Below are 13,560 nucleotides of genomic sequence, written 5' to 3'. Positions count from 1 at the left end.
GCTGAGTGGCATTGCCTGGGTTTCCTTCTAGGGTTTTTATGGTTGTAGGTTTTATGTTTAAGTCTTTAATCCATCTTGAGTTCATTTTTGTATAAAGTGTGAAGAAACCTGTATATTCAGCACATGTATCCCAGAACTTAAAGTGAAATAAAATAATAATAATAATAATGAAAGTAGGAGATTATCAGAATTGATACAAAGCAAATCTTAGCCATCTACAAGAGATGTTTGTTAAAGATGTATTTAAATGCCTTCTGGCCTCCATTTGCTTCTGATAAGCAATCAGAGATCATTCAGATCTTCACTTACCTTTATATTTCCCTATATGTCATTTGCCATTTTTGCTGTTTGCTTTAATTTCCTTTATTTTCAGTTTTCTGTAATTTGTGATATGACTAGACAGGATTTTTATCAGATTTTTCCTGCTCAGCACTTTCTGACCTTTAACAATCTATAAATATATGCCTTTCACAAAAAAATTGTTTTCTGTCATTTACCTGTTGATTGGATTTGGCTGAGTTACTTAATCTCTCTGAGTAACCATTTTCTGTTTTGTACAGTGGAGATAACACAAAATTTGTGGGATTAGGAGAAGACTGACTTAAATGATGCATGAAAGATAGTCAGTAATTTTGTAGCACATACAAGTTGCACCACATATATTATTCCATTTTGTCTTGCCTGTGAGTTTAACACCATCCTTGGCACATAACAGATGCTCAGTAAACGCTTTCTACATTGGATTAGGGTTGTTGAATTGAAAGCAGAGGAAGACAAGAATGAGAGTTTCATCTTTGTCTAAATCCCTCAGCCTCATTTTAAAGAAAAACTCTGTTTCATGGTCACAAATTATAATACCAACCTGTTTTCTTTTTTTCACAATTGTGTGTTATTGGCCCTGGGTAAACCACAATGGCATATGAGTGAGTATACATGTGTGTGTGAATGGCCCAGGGCAAACCCACCTGTGCTGCCTTGGGACAAGACAAAACAGGATTTATATGGTCAATACTTATGTCACTAATGGGAGCCAGCACATTGCATTTCTTATTGTCAGTGGATTTATATCGACATCCTCACATAGACTCAGTGAAAAGGCAGTTTGACCAACATTATTCCACTTGTTGCACAGAGAAATAAAGCCAGAAATAAAAAAAAAAAATAGCAAAGAGGTTGTCCCCAAGCAAAATGTTACTCTGTGAAATAATATTGCTTATAGGACCTGAAAGGAGTGTGGTTGCAGTAATGCACTTGCTTTGTTGAAAGTCCAGCATGTTGTTGAAATGATACCTAGTGATGTTTTTACCTTTCTCTTTCTCTCTCTCTCACCAAAATCTCCAGAGCCACTGAAAGCTACCATCAGTCCCCGGAAGGTTAAAAGCAGCGTGGGTAGCCAAGTTTCCTTGTCCTGCAGCGTGACAGGAACTGAGGACCAGGAACTCTCCTGGTACCGCAATGGTGAAATCCTCAACCCTGGAAAAAATGTGAGGATCACAGGGATCAACCACGAAAACCTTATAATGGATCACATGGTCAAAAGTGACGGGGGCGCATACCAGTGCTTTGTGCGCAAGGACAAGCTGTCCGCTCAAGACTATGTGCAGGTGGTCCTTGAAGGTCAGTGGGCCTCGTTATAGGGTACAGCTGAAAAAGAACCCAAACCCAGAGCACTCAGAAAAGAAGAAGACAGGGTGAAGCAGTGCTGATCACTCAGTCTAGGCTCTCTGTCTGTCTCACCAGCTAGTACCCTACCCTGAGTTTTCAAGCTAAATCAGGCAAATGGGAGAGAATGTTCTGATGAGAATGAAATTGTTTCATATTAGAAGTAATGTAAAATAAATACATGTTGCCCACTCATGTCTTAGAAGTTATTTCCCAAGATTTAATTCTTAGAAACTTGACACTTAACAGTTTTGTTGACCATTCATATTTAGACCAGGGTCTTTCAAGAATGCCTTGCTTGGGGAACTTTCCTATGCGGTGTGGATATTTCGCAGCATCTCTGGCCTCTTTCCACTGGATGCATGCTAATAGCAACTTCCTCCAAGTTATTACAACCAAAATGTCTCCAGATATTGCCAGGTGCTCGCTGGGTGGGGTGGGGGCAATGGCCTCCAGTGGAGAAGTACAATTTCAGAGTCAAAATGCAGAACCAAATGTCAACACAGCGGTTGTTGGAGTGAAAAAATGGCATCTGGTTGGTGCAGTTGTCCCTAGTTCCATCCAAATGTTTACAGATTTAAGTAAATGAAATTTGTGAGGAATTAATTTGTGGTATAATAGCAGGTTTTAGATATGTGATACTGTTTGCTCTTTTTAACTGATTACTGCATACTAAATCTTATCAGGCAGCCAGAGAAGGAAGCTATCACAGGCAATATATATTTATCACTACATGATTGAACTAGCTTCTATCTATGTATTTGTGTGTGTTGTTGGAAATTATGTCTTTATATGTAATTTAAAATTTATCTGTTATCAATTGATTAAAATAATACAATGATTTTGATATAGCCTAAAGGGAGAACAAATAAAACACATTAATATATGAAAATAAGTTTAAATATATCTTCAATCTAAGACCATATTTCTGTTATTCTTCTTTGACCATAGCCATTTTTTTAAGAAGTAGCAGGCTTAGCAATGAGATTCCTATTCTGATTGCAGACCGTGTGATTTTTAAAGCAGAGGTGAAATTAGCTGCAGGCATGGTATTTACATTAAATGCCTGACACTGTTCCATACAATAATTAAGTGCAGAAAGTAGTCAATTTGTGCAGAACCAGTTTGCAAATGATGATGCACTCTAGTCCTTACATAGTTAGATTTTTAGATTCTTTGCAGAAAAAAAAGGGATATTACCTGTCTAGGCCCAGTTACCTCGGCAACCATTTTGTGTGACTAAGAAACCCTAAAGACCATATCGATAATCCATAATGATGTCAAAAGAGTTCAGGTTATCAGAGTGACAGCAAGAAAGACTTCAAGGACACTCAAGTCTCCCTGGAAAAATAATGTCTGCTTTCATCTCCAAAAGAGCCTGTCACTTGAACTAAAAAGGGCGCTGAGGAGCACAGCCAGCACACTCACGGATTTATTTGTCGCATGTCAGCTTCCATTCAGGACAAGAAGCTTCACTTTATTTTTTTCTCTTCTGAGAGATGACAGTGCTAATGTAGCAAAAGAAAGCAGAAATGGAATTGCAAATACATATCTAGTACCTGGTTTAAAAGGGTATCCAGCTAGTTTCCTCTGGAAAATAAAAATACTCCCATTATTCTCACTGAAATAGTGATGGATTAAAGTAAAATTATAAAAAATTACAATACTGTGAACTAGGACTGACCGTTAGTATAATGGAAAATCTGGGAGTATTTCCTATGAGTGATTCCTATAAAATTGAATTTAATATTTATAGATTCAGAATAAAACCTTAGTACCTGGTAAATGGAATGATTTTTAAAAAAAGAATAAGAAGAGTTTTCAGTTTCGGGAATGGTGAAATAGCATGTATCAGACTAACTCCAAAGCTGATAAAAATGGGAAACTTTGGGAGAAGCAAAAGTATATGTAAACACTTGAGAGACATTGAAAGCAAATTGTGGAGTGTCCTCTTCCACTGAGGATACATGTGAACTGCAAAAATGTGGGAGAGAATACAAGTGTGCAATAAAAAATGATTAGACATGCAAAAAACGGAGCTCTGCGACCAAAGGACAAAAGGCAAGCGATAGAAACACACCATGAGAGGACCCAGACATTAGAACTGGCAGACAAGGACTTTGCAGTGATTTAACTTAAAGGGAAATACGGACTGAAGGACGGAACGTATGGGAAAGATCAACAGAGATACGGACACTATAGAAAAGAATCAATAGAAATGAAAAAAAATCGGCCGGGCGTGGTGGCTCAAGCCTGTAATCCCAGCACTTTAGGAGGCCGAGGCGGGTGGATCACGAGGTCAAGAGATCGAGACCATCCCAGTCAACATGGTGAAACCCCATCTCTACTAAAAATACAAAAAAAATTAGCTGGGCATGGTGGCGCGTGCCTGTAATCCCAGCCACTCAGGAGGCTGAGGCAGGAGAATTGCCTGAACCCAGGAGGCGGAGGTTGCAGTGAGCCGAGATTGTGCCATTGCACTCCAGCCTGGGTAACAAGAGCGAAACTCCGTCTCAAAAAAAAAAAAAAAAATGAAATGAAAAAAAATCACCGTACTCACTTTAATATAAGATTAAAGAAGGAAGAAGATAGTATCAGTGAACTTGAAGATCAATCTTAGAAAATTATCCAATCTGAAGCCTGGAGAGAAAGAAGACCACAAAGAAAATGGTTGGAGCTTTGGCGACAAGTGGGACATCATCAGATGGCCTGACATACACGTATGACTAGAGGCCCAGAAAAATAGGAGATAGGGAATGCGGAAGAAAAAAGTATTTAAAGAGATGATAGCCTTAGTTTTAGCAACTTTGGTGTAAAAGTAAGGCTGCAGATCTAAGAAACTCAGCAAACACCAAAAATAAACACGAAGAACATTCTATGTCGGTACATCAGAGTTAAGCTGCTGAGAACCAAAAATAAAGAGAAAGACCTAAAAATCTGAGGGAGAAAAAATATTACATAAAGGAGGCATCAATAACATGGCGGATGATTCATCAGATATTTTGGAGGACAGGAGACAATGAAGCAACATCTTTAAAATGTTGAAAAGAAAACGAAAAACAAAGATACAAGCCCTGCCAATGTAGACTTTTTTTTTTTTTTTTTTTCCAGAGTCTGGCTCTGTCGCCAGGCTGGAGTGCAGTGATATGATCTTGGCTCACTGCAACTTCCACCTCCCAGGTTCAAGTGATTTTCCTGCCTCAGCCTCCCAAGTAGCTGGGACTACAGGTGTGTGCCACCACGCCCAGCTAATTTTTGTATTTTTAGTAGAGAAGAGGTTTTCCCATGTTGGCCAGAATGGTACTGACCTCTTGACCTCGTGATCCACCCGCCTTGGCCTCCCAAAGTGCTGGCATTACAGGCGTGAGCCACAGCACCTGACTGCCAACATAGACTTCTATAGCAAAAAAAGCCAGCAACAGAAGGCTTTAAAAATTAAGGCAAAGTAAAGATATTTTCAGTAATAAAAAGGTGAAAGAATATGATGTCAGCAGATTTGCACATTAATAAATGATAAATGAAGTCATGCAGGATGTAGAAAATGGACACACATCTGTAGGATATAGGTAAAATGGAACAGAAATGAAACATAAAATGAAAACATATCCATAGAAATAAATACCATGAGAAATGGTAAATATATTAGTAAATATTTAGCAAAATTGTGTTTTCCTTTTTAATTTCTTTAAACAATTCTTTAAACAATTGACAGTTATTACATTGTAAAATTACAACACGTGGCCATGTATGGTGGCTTATGCCTGTAATCCCAGCATTGTAGGAAGCTAAGACGGGCGGCTCACTTAAGATCAGGAGTTTGAGACCAGTCTGGCCAATATGGCAAAATCCCATCTCTACTAAAAATACAAAATTAGCCAGGTGTGGTGGCATGTGTCTGTAATTTCAGCTATAAGCAGAGACAGAAAAATAGCTTGAACCCAAGAAGCGAAGGTTGCAGTGAGCTCAGATCATTCCACTGCACTCCAGCCTCAGCGACAGAGTGAGACTCCATCTCTAAAAATAAAATAAAAATAATAAAATTACAACACTTTATTATAGAGTTAATAAAATAAATAGATATAATAAACAAAGTGCAGAATTATTTGTTGCAAGGTTCTTACACTTCACATAAAGGACTGCAATTTTAACTTTTAGTAGACATAATTTAAAACCTATACACACACATAGATATACTTATAGATCTGTGTGTGTGTGTGTGTGTGTGTCTGTGTGTGTATGTATGTAATCAATTGGAGCTTATCTTGTAAATGCAAGATTGGAAGAACATTAAAAATCTAATCCATGTAAGTCACTTTATTAATGGAATAAGAGAGTAGATCCAATTGATTATCTCAACATATACAAAAAAGATCATTTGATGAAATTCAACATCCATTCAGCATAAAGAATCTCTAGCAAATTAGAGACTCTGGGGATCTTCCTTGACCTGATAAGTGGCATGTATGAACAGTCTACTGCTAAAATTATACTTACTGGTTAAACGCTAAATGTTTTTCATTTAAGATTGAGACCAAGGCAAGGACGCCGACATCCAACACTTCTATTTAACATTATGCTAGCAGCCCTACTTAGGCTTGAGTAGAAATAAAATGCGTGGAGTTTGGAAAGGAAAAATTTCAGCTGTCTTAGTTACAGATGTTGTTGTTTACAAAGAATATCCCAAGAAAACGATAAAGTAATTTCTGTAAGTGAGTTTAAAAAGTTATTGGCAATAAGAATAATATACAAAATGCAATTTTATTTCTACATACTCAGAACAAACAATTGGAAACTAATATCTTGAAATTTTCATTTTCAATAACACAAAACATAGGAATATGCTTTAAACAAATGTAAAAGATTTCAACATATAAAAATACAGAACTCTGCTAATATAAAATTGAAATAACCTAAAAAATTGAAAAGATATACCATATTCAAGAATTAGAAAACTAATTCTTAGGTTAATAATTCTCTCTGAAATGATTAATTTCAAGCAAAACCAGGGCATGGTGGCTTGTGCCTGTAATCCTAGTACTTTTGGAGGCTGAGGCAGGGGGATCCCTGTAGTCCAGGAGTTTGAGACCAGCCTGGGAATCATGGCAAAACTTTGTAAAAAAAAATTAGGTGTACTGGTGTGCACCTGCAGTCCCAGCTACTTGGGAGATTGTGCCACACCAAGGATAACAGAGGGAGACACTGTCTCAAAAAAATAAAAGAAAAGAAAACACACATACATGTGTATGTACCTTTTCAACAAATTAACACTAAAACAACCCAATAAATGTATGGCAAAAAAATAAGTAATAATTCCTACATCACACTTCATATCCACACAAAATCAATCTGATATACATACAGAGTTGAATGTAAAATATAAAGCAGTAAAGTCTCTAAAAGAAAACATGGAAGAATTCTTCATGATTTGCGAATAGGTAATGATTTCTTAGGACAAAACAAGCATTAAATGTCAACACAAACACAAACACATTAAGAAAAGAAAAAGGCAACCAGGGACTGGGAGAAAATATGCACGCACAAATATATGTGCTATATATATGTTGATAGATATTATGTATAATCTCTATAGGATATCTGACATACATATATATATATATATATATAATATATATATATATTTCCTTGAATTTCACTTGCATAAATATTTCCATTTGTTGTCTTCCACAACAAATCAAGAACAAAAAGGCAGACAGTCTGATATAACAAGGGGCAGACACTCACTAAAGGAAACACACGGATGACCAATAGGCATGTAAAACACGTGGCTTCCGTGGCATTTCTGGGAAAAACATACGGCCTGCATTTAATCATGAAGAAATATGAGACAAGCCCAATTTCAGCAACTGGCTACAAAATTACTCTTCGAAAATATAATATCAAGAAACACAAAAGAGACTCAAGAATGTTCCAGATGAAAAGAGACTGAAATGACATGAGACATAAGTAATGGGTGATACTGACTGTACTGGAAAAATAGTGATGAGGGATATTAGCGGTCATCAACAGAATTCTGCTGGGCTGTGTGTTAGATAATAGTACTGTTCCAAAGTTACATCTTCTAATTATATTCTAAGCGTACTCTGGTTATGATGGAATATATGCACATATAAAGAGTGCATACTCTATTATTGTGTTTCTTCAAAGCTCAAGCACAGACAAAACCAGCAATTGTAATAGGAATCAGAGCAGTGATATATATTGGATGGGGATTTATTGAAAGCAACCCTTAGGGAATTTTGGTGATGGAAATGTTTTATGTCTTGATCGTTTTGGTGGTTACTCAGGTGTGTATATATTTAGCAAAACTAAGCTGTACACCTAAGATCTGTATATTTCACCATATGTAAAATTTGCCTACAAAAAAAGAAGTATAACTGAAGAACACTTTCCTAAACACTTGAGTTTTCAGAGCTTAATGTAAAAACCAGTGAAAAGAAATTTACAGCTAAACCCATTTTACAAAAAGCATGGCATTATAAAGGACATATGAAATAACTCCAGTACTCCTAAGCATTAATGACTGACCGTGGACAATGAATAGCAGTCATGACGACATCTAACTTCTCTGTAAAATTAAACACAGGACATGATGAGGTAATGTCTGCAGTGCATAAAAGACAAAAGCACAGATATTTCATTTTAATATTTTCAAGTTTTCTTTTTCATCTCTGATAGTAAGAGACAAAATGCTTACAACCCGGGGATGCTGCAATATGCTACTTAGGAGCACATCTGGGAGAAAACACACTCCAGGGCCTTCTCCAGCCACCTGAAACATGAGCTGTAAGGAAGAAGCGAGGTTCAGGAATTTGAGAGGGAATAGAGGGTGGAGGGGTGGAGGGAAGAGCTGCAGCACAGCCCCACCACCGTGAAGACCCTACATAACTGGCCTCCCCAGCCAAAAACTAGGCCCCAAGGTTCTGGGGGAATGAGTGACACTTTCCTCAAAGGTGTTTGAAACTACTGACCGTTAACTGTCCTCTTTCCCTGATGGAGCTGCAAGCTATCCTAAATTTGGCTCGCCTCCTTTCTTTTTGTCTGTACTTTCCAATTTTTAACAAGAAAGATAAGAATGACGATATATTATTTTTATAATAAAAATTAAAAACAAGAAAACAATAGTAATTCTTTCATTATGGGACAACCCTTTAATTGAACATAAAAATTCTTTTAAAAAATGAAAAATGTCCCCTCCAGCAAGGTCTCTTACTAGACGCAGAAATCCTGTGGCATGTGATTGCAATTATGTCAAAATGACCCACTTATGCCTAGAAAAAATGTGTCACAATGTTGATTTGTGTGCCTGAGGCTGGCTGACCTATTGGTAACTTTTCTTCTGATTCTCATATATTTCCTTTAATATGCATGTATTTCTTTTTATAAATGAAAAAGCATATAAAAAAGAAACATGCATTTGTAATTATTACTGTATAATAAGAAATAAATCCATATGCATGAGAGAAAGATATTGGATTTTGAAAATTTGATGTATGTAAACATACTGAATATTTCTATGGATACTTCTCTAAAACTAAGATCCTAGTTTGCCTGCGACAGTTCTGGGTCATGTCTGTTCTCTTGGCATAATTATTAGTCATATCCATTTCAGTCTCAAAAGTCTCCCAGGTTGGATGATAAATTATATGGCCAGCCTACTTAAGATACTTTGAGAGACATTTAAAACACGCTTGAGTACCCTACTTAAGATATCTTTAGAGGTTTTTAATATATGGCATTTAATACAAACTTTATTTAGCTTCTACCCATTCTCAGAGACTTCCTGGAAGTTTGCATGTAATTACCATCAGTAATTAAAGCTATAAAAGAGGACTTCTTATGAGGAAATGATGAGGATGAGATCATCAGTCTCTTGCTAGTTTCCTTTATTCCTGTAAACACAATTCTGTAGTGAGAAAACTCCAAACAACTTGAGGGAAATATTAGGTTGATGCAAAAGTAATTGCTGTTTTTGCCATTACTGTTTGCAATCACTCTTGTACCAACCGAATAGATTAAGTGACTGTTTGTGGGAGTAAGAGGGTGTGGCTTTTCCCTCTGTTTATAACTTCGTGTGGGGAAACACCCCTTTTGAATTAGGGACTTCCTGGGAGCTGTCATTGTTTAACCTGAACATCTGAGCTGTATTACCATTCCTCTTAAGTCAATCAGAAAATGTAGAAGCAGTTTATTAAATCTTGCTAATGCTGTGCTTACCTGTTTTGAAGATAGTGAACTGTAGTTCCGATTGAAGTTTTTGCTTTATCTATAAAACCAGACCCTTTTGGTAGTGTTTAACAACTATTACATCTACCTCCTAGACAGTAAATAAATGTACTTGGAAGTTGTTTAATTATTTGTATGTGCCACTTTCTTCCATAATTTGTTTTCCTGCAGATGGAACTCCCAAAATTATTTCTGCCTTTAGTGAAAAGGTGGTGAGTCCAGCAGAGCCGGTTTCCCTCATGTGCAACGTGAAGGGAACACCTTTGCCCACGATCACGTGGACGCTGGACGACGACCCGATTCTCAAGGGTGGCAGTCACCGCATCAGCCAGATGATCACATCGGAGGGGAACGTGGTCAGCTACCTGAACATCTCCAGCTCCCAGGTCCGGGACGGGGGAGTCTACCGCTGCACTGCCAACAACTCGGCGGGAGTCGTCCTGTACCAGGCTCGAATAAACGTAAGAGGTGCTTGTCAAATCAGCTCCTCAAAAAAACACACATAACTCATTATAGTGGAGAAGAAGGTTTCTGCATGCACCGAGCTGGGTCTTGGAATGCCAGAGCGGATTAACTGCTGCTTCCCATTTCCTGCCCTCTTCTTCCTACTCAGGAATGGCACTGACTGGGTTCATGTTGGAAATGGCATTTTGGTTTCTGTAGTCAGCTTGTTCTTTTTTACTCTAGATCTGTTCACCAGATGTTTCCTTTCCTGGTTTATGCTCTGCATGCCCTTTCCTTTCTCCCTCTCTACGGTTCTTCCACATTCATGGTAAACCTTCATGTACATGGTATTAAACTTACATTCATGCTGCAACGTGGTGTAACCTCCATCGTCATCCTAGATTTTATAGAGAGAGTTAAACAATTGATCAGATGCTGCCAGTGTTTTCACCAAAAGTGCATGATTGTCCAGCGTAGACTAGTTACTTTCCATTAATTAAATTGCCTTTTAGTTTGTGATTCAAAACATTTTCATAGAAATAGCTGATAAAGTAACACTTATTCAATTCATTTGAATTTAAGAAAAGGAAAGAAAAACCTTCTTTGTAGAAAATGCCACATGCAAAAATATTTGTTTAACTGAAAAAGATGTGCTTCCATGAATATAATCTGCATTTTAACTAAAGGAAAAGTGTACCCATTTCCCCACGTGAAATGTACCCTTAAATTATTTTCAAGAGTGTCTCTGTGTCTCTCCAGGGCCTGCAAGCATTCGACCAATGAAAAACATCACAGCAATAGCTGGACGGGACACATACATTCACTGTCGTGTGATTGGCTATCCGTATTACTCCATTAAGTGGTACAAGAACTCTAACCTGCTTCCTTTTAACCACCGCCAAGTGGCGTTTGAGAACAATGGAACTCTTAAACTTTCGGATGTGCAAAAGGAAGTGGACGAGGGGGAGTACACGTGCAACGTGTTGGTTCAACCACAGCTCTCCACCAGCCAGAGCGTCCACGTGACCGTGAAAGGTAAGCCCTGTTCTCCCGGTTCCCACACGACCCACTCCACAGCCCGACTACTTCCCAGACCAACGAGTGGGTGTCAGGTAATCTAAGATCTGCTTATTTCGAGCAGGACAGTTGTACGGGCTGGAGAATGACAGGGAACTTGAGATGTCCTCTTTACTGACAGAACCTTCACAGGACCTGTAGTTGCTCTAATTTTCTCTCCAGGTGGAATTTTGGCTTGGTTTTCCAAATGACATGTGTTGTTAACATTACAACCGAAGAAAAGGAGCACATCATTGGCTTGGTTATTTAGTTATGTGTGAGATAATTTTAAAATAGATAATTTTCTTTTCCTAAAACCTCCTAAAAGCAAGTTCTCTTAGAACTTAGCTGGAAGGGATTTTCTGTATTGGATGAGGATTTCAAACAAACGTCTTATGTTCAGTAGATGAGCAGGTCAAAGCAACAACATAGAAATTGTATGTTTAAAGGATGCCACAGAAAATTTTCCTTATTAAATTATTCTTAACATCATGACATGGACTCTCATGGAATCTACCTGTCAGGATGATTTCTAGAGATCTTGCAATTCAACTGCAATCTCCTTACCAGAAAAAACAGTAAGGTGATCAGACTCATCCAGGGATACAGCTTTGTAGTGGTAGACCCTTAGAAAAACTTATTTCTTCTATTCTCCAAGTCAGTTTCCTGAGCTGAATATGAAATAAAATTGTTTTAATTATGTAAAGACTCTACATGAGGTAGGTCCTAAGAATAGAACTAATATGTTATAAAATTACTTCCACAACCTGTGGATGTTGCTTCTAGCCACACTGAGCCACCTGCCTCAGCTGCCCAAGCTATCTCCTCAGGCACCAATAATTGTCTTTTAGTTGCCCTTGTTACAAAGTTGCATAGGTTTCCTGTGATCTTCCCCAACCTTCTTTTCCCACCAACCCTGTGAGTTTTACTTTTTTGAGAACTCCTACAAACACACATACACATGAAAATAATAATATAGATATTATGGGGCATATATTGCATTACATTATATATTATAGAATATGTATTGTGTATTGTATATCAGATATGCCTGCACATAATTATAAATCCATTTTTAGTAACTACATATCTTGAGCATTTCCTCAAATCACTAGACATTCTTGGTAAATCAGACTGGTGATAGCTGCATAAAGGTTCATTTTGTGATTGTGTTTATTTCTTTAATCCTCATTTACAGAACATCTGCTTCATGCCAGGCACAGCTCTAGGCACCAAGAAATACAATAATGAGAAAGTTCTGCAAAGTCTTTCCCCTCATTGACTCTCTTCTCAGTCAGGAGAGACAAACAATGAATAAAACAAGTGAATAAACCAGAAAACACCTGATGGTACTCCATACTGTGCAGATAATTAAAATATGGCGGTATCTTTTTTTTTTTTTTTTTTTTTGAGCCGGAGTCTTGCTCTGTCGCCCAGGCTGGAGTGCAATGGCGTGATCTCGGCTCACTGCAACCACCATCTCCTGGGTGCAGGCAATTCTCCTGCCTCAGCCTCCTGAGTAGCTGGGATTACAGGCACACGCCACCACGTCTGGCTAATTTTTTGTATTTTTAATAGAGTTGGGGTTTCACCATGTTAGCCAGGATGGTCTTGATCTCCTGACCTCGTGATCAGCCCACCTTGGCCTCCCAAAATGCTAGGATTACAGGCATGAGCCACCATGCCCAGCAGACAGTATCTTAATGGTTCATTCCAATAGTCAGATGACATATCAATACATTTTCTGTACTCTGCCATCTTAAAATTCATTGGTCTATGATACCCTTGGAAGGAATGTTTTACCCACATGATTTTGTAACATAAAAAGTTGATCATTTGGAAATGATTGGTTCACTGTGTTATGCAGATCTTCCAAATGTTGACACAATTTGTTATATCAAAATATCAAAACTACTAACATTACCATGATCTCATCAGAAAGTCTTCAGGTATTGGTAAACTGTCAAATTCATAGTGATGGATACAAGTTTTCTAAAATTCCATTTTTTCTTGAGACTTTGAATTTTATTATTTGTAATAAACACCATCAGTTGTAATCATAGGAGTGATAGGCTCCTTTCTCTCTAAGAAATTGTCTGACAAATAGAAAAAGCTGCATAACCATCATTTTTTTAGGTAGCTATGCTTTTAAGA

The 13,560-nt window shown here is 37.6% G+C and overlaps 1 protein-coding gene across 1 annotated transcript in view; it reads left to right on the top strand.

Moving 5' to 3' along the window:
- Window positions 1-13,560, top strand: part of DSCAM (DS cell adhesion molecule) — a 760,400-nt gene that overhangs the window by 458,945 nt on the left and 287,895 nt on the right. Inside the window, exons 6-8 of the mRNA XM_064380165.1 lie at window positions 1,342-1,617; window positions 10,078-10,374; window positions 11,110-11,385. Of these exons, the coding sequence (XP_064236235.1) occupies window positions 1,342-1,617; window positions 10,078-10,374; window positions 11,110-11,385 (849 nt within the window). The remainder of the gene's footprint in view (window positions 1-1,341; window positions 1,618-10,077; window positions 10,375-11,109; window positions 11,386-13,560) is intronic.

This window comes from Aotus nancymaae, unplaced genomic scaffold, assembly GCF_030222135.1.
Source record: "Aotus nancymaae isolate 86718 unplaced genomic scaffold, 86718_ANA_hifiasm-v0.15.2.pri h1tg000022l_1, whole genome shotgun sequence".
Taxonomy (NCBI): Eukaryota; Metazoa; Chordata; class Mammalia; order Primates; family Aotidae; genus Aotus; species Aotus nancymaae.
This window is presented reverse-complemented; position numbering and strand designations above follow the sequence as displayed.